At 42.1% G+C, this 1,808-nt stretch overlaps 1 protein-coding gene across 1 annotated transcript in view; it reads left to right on the top strand.

Annotated features, from left to right (window-relative positions):
• The window catches only part of SARC_00517 (hypothetical protein), a 10,452-nt gene that overhangs the window by 1,745 nt on the left and 6,899 nt on the right, over positions 1-1,808 (top strand). The window contains exons 4-5 of the mRNA XM_014305803.1: positions 590-811; positions 1,589-1,765. Of these exons, the coding sequence (XP_014161278.1) occupies positions 590-811; positions 1,589-1,765 (399 nt within the window). The remainder of the gene's footprint in view (positions 1-589; positions 812-1,588; positions 1,766-1,808) is intronic.

Here is a 1,808-nt window from a genome sequence, read left to right as displayed (position 1 = left end):
TATATATATATTTATTTATATATTTATATATAAAGATAGTGTATATTTGTGTATCCGTACACTCATATATAGTTGGAGTATAACCATGTACACAACTCTATTTTATTCACATTTTGTGAATATGCGACTATGTATATTTATACAGATTTCAATCACTGAGGGGCGGGTCCCGCTATTCTAAATTATGTCTATATCATCTGGCAATATAGAGATCTTGTTAGCCGGAATTCGTTCGCAATCCTTGCAGAATCTATTGGATAATTTATGGGCCTACAAATCATATATTTTAGGCTTTAACACCTTGCTGAGTGTGTTCTCATATGTTAGTTGCCCAGTCGAGTTTTTTGCACTGCCGTATCTCATCATGCCTATAACCCACTACAACCTATAAACAACCACATAATTCTAAGGCTGAGTTGGAAGCACTGCTGAATCTATCATGCCTATAACTCGCTATGCTTGAACAATACAACCTATAAACAACCACAGAATTACATGGCTTTGTTGGAGGCATTGCTGTATTTCACGATGCCCATAATATTACTATGCTCACATACAATTCAACCTACTTTTCTTCTTCACAACACAGAATTCCATGGCTGAGCTGTGGGCGCTTCTACATTTCATCATGCCCTCCCTCTTCGACTCCCACGACGAATTCAACGAGTGGTTCAGTAAAGACATCGAGAACGCGTCGCAGACACAGGGAGGTAAACTGGACCAGACACAGCTCAAGCGCCTGCACATGATCCTCAAGCCCTTCATGTTGAGACGGCTGAAACGGGATGTGCAGCACGAATTGGGCGAGAAGGTGTGATTGGTGTTATTGCATGCTGCAGACAACGGGACATGCGTGTTCATATGATTATAGTGAAGTAGTCACTGGTGTGTAGTTGAGTGTTTGTTTGTGAGTTAATGCGTAATGGGGATACACGATCGTTGAGTGTTTCTATTTCGGTGCATTTGATGTAGGAGATGCAGTGCAGACTGGGTGGGGAGAGAGAGTAGGGGGATGTGCGCATATGATGTGTGTAATGTTTGTAGAGACAATGGAATCATAATCGACAAGATGCACCTATAGCCATTAGTGCATGATTATTGGAGCCGTCAGGCTAGAAAGCTCGATTATAGAAACTCCGCATCAGCTGGAGGGGCTGGTATTGTTCATGAGTTGATACACTTGATTTATATCTACATATATGCGGAGCCTGGCATACATTATACATGCGTTTATACCTGTCGCCAGTGATTCTTTATTTCCCTGTGCGCACGGTACATTTAAAGAAGGTCTTATAAAGGATGTAGGCTTGCGTGTACGTCCAATCACTGATTAGTACCCAAATCCACCGGCTGAGATAGAGACACGCACTTGTGCCTAAAAGCACTGAATACTTTCCAGTTTCACAAAATAACCGAAGTTATACGTATAAATTTGATAAAAATAATGACTGTCGCCCTTCCCCGTAAATTGGATAGAGCTATACGTACGCGTGCGTCAAAATTACTGGTTATCGTCTCATTTCCACGGATTGCGATAGATATGCGTACATGTTTGTCAAACCTACTGATAATTGTCCCATTTCCACAGATTGAGATCGAGATAGACTGTACACTAACGGCCCGGCAGCGTAGATTATACGCGGGTTTGAAGCAGAAAGTCAACATAGAAGATCTGCTGCTGGCGTCATCCGAAGCATCGGCATCGCGCAGCACTACAGAGCAGATGAGCAAACACCTCATGAATCTGGTTATGCAGTTCCGTAAGGTGAGCGTGCTTAAACCCCTAGACCCCTAATATACATTTATGA

Source organism: Sphaeroforma arctica (assembly GCF_001186125.1).
Source record: "Sphaeroforma arctica JP610 unplaced genomic scaffold supercont1.16, whole genome shotgun sequence".
NCBI classification, from domain to species: domain Eukaryota; class Ichthyosporea; order Ichthyophonida; genus Sphaeroforma; species Sphaeroforma arctica.
The sequence above is the reverse complement of the archived record's forward strand: the minus strand, read 5'-3'. Positions and strand labels throughout refer to the sequence as shown.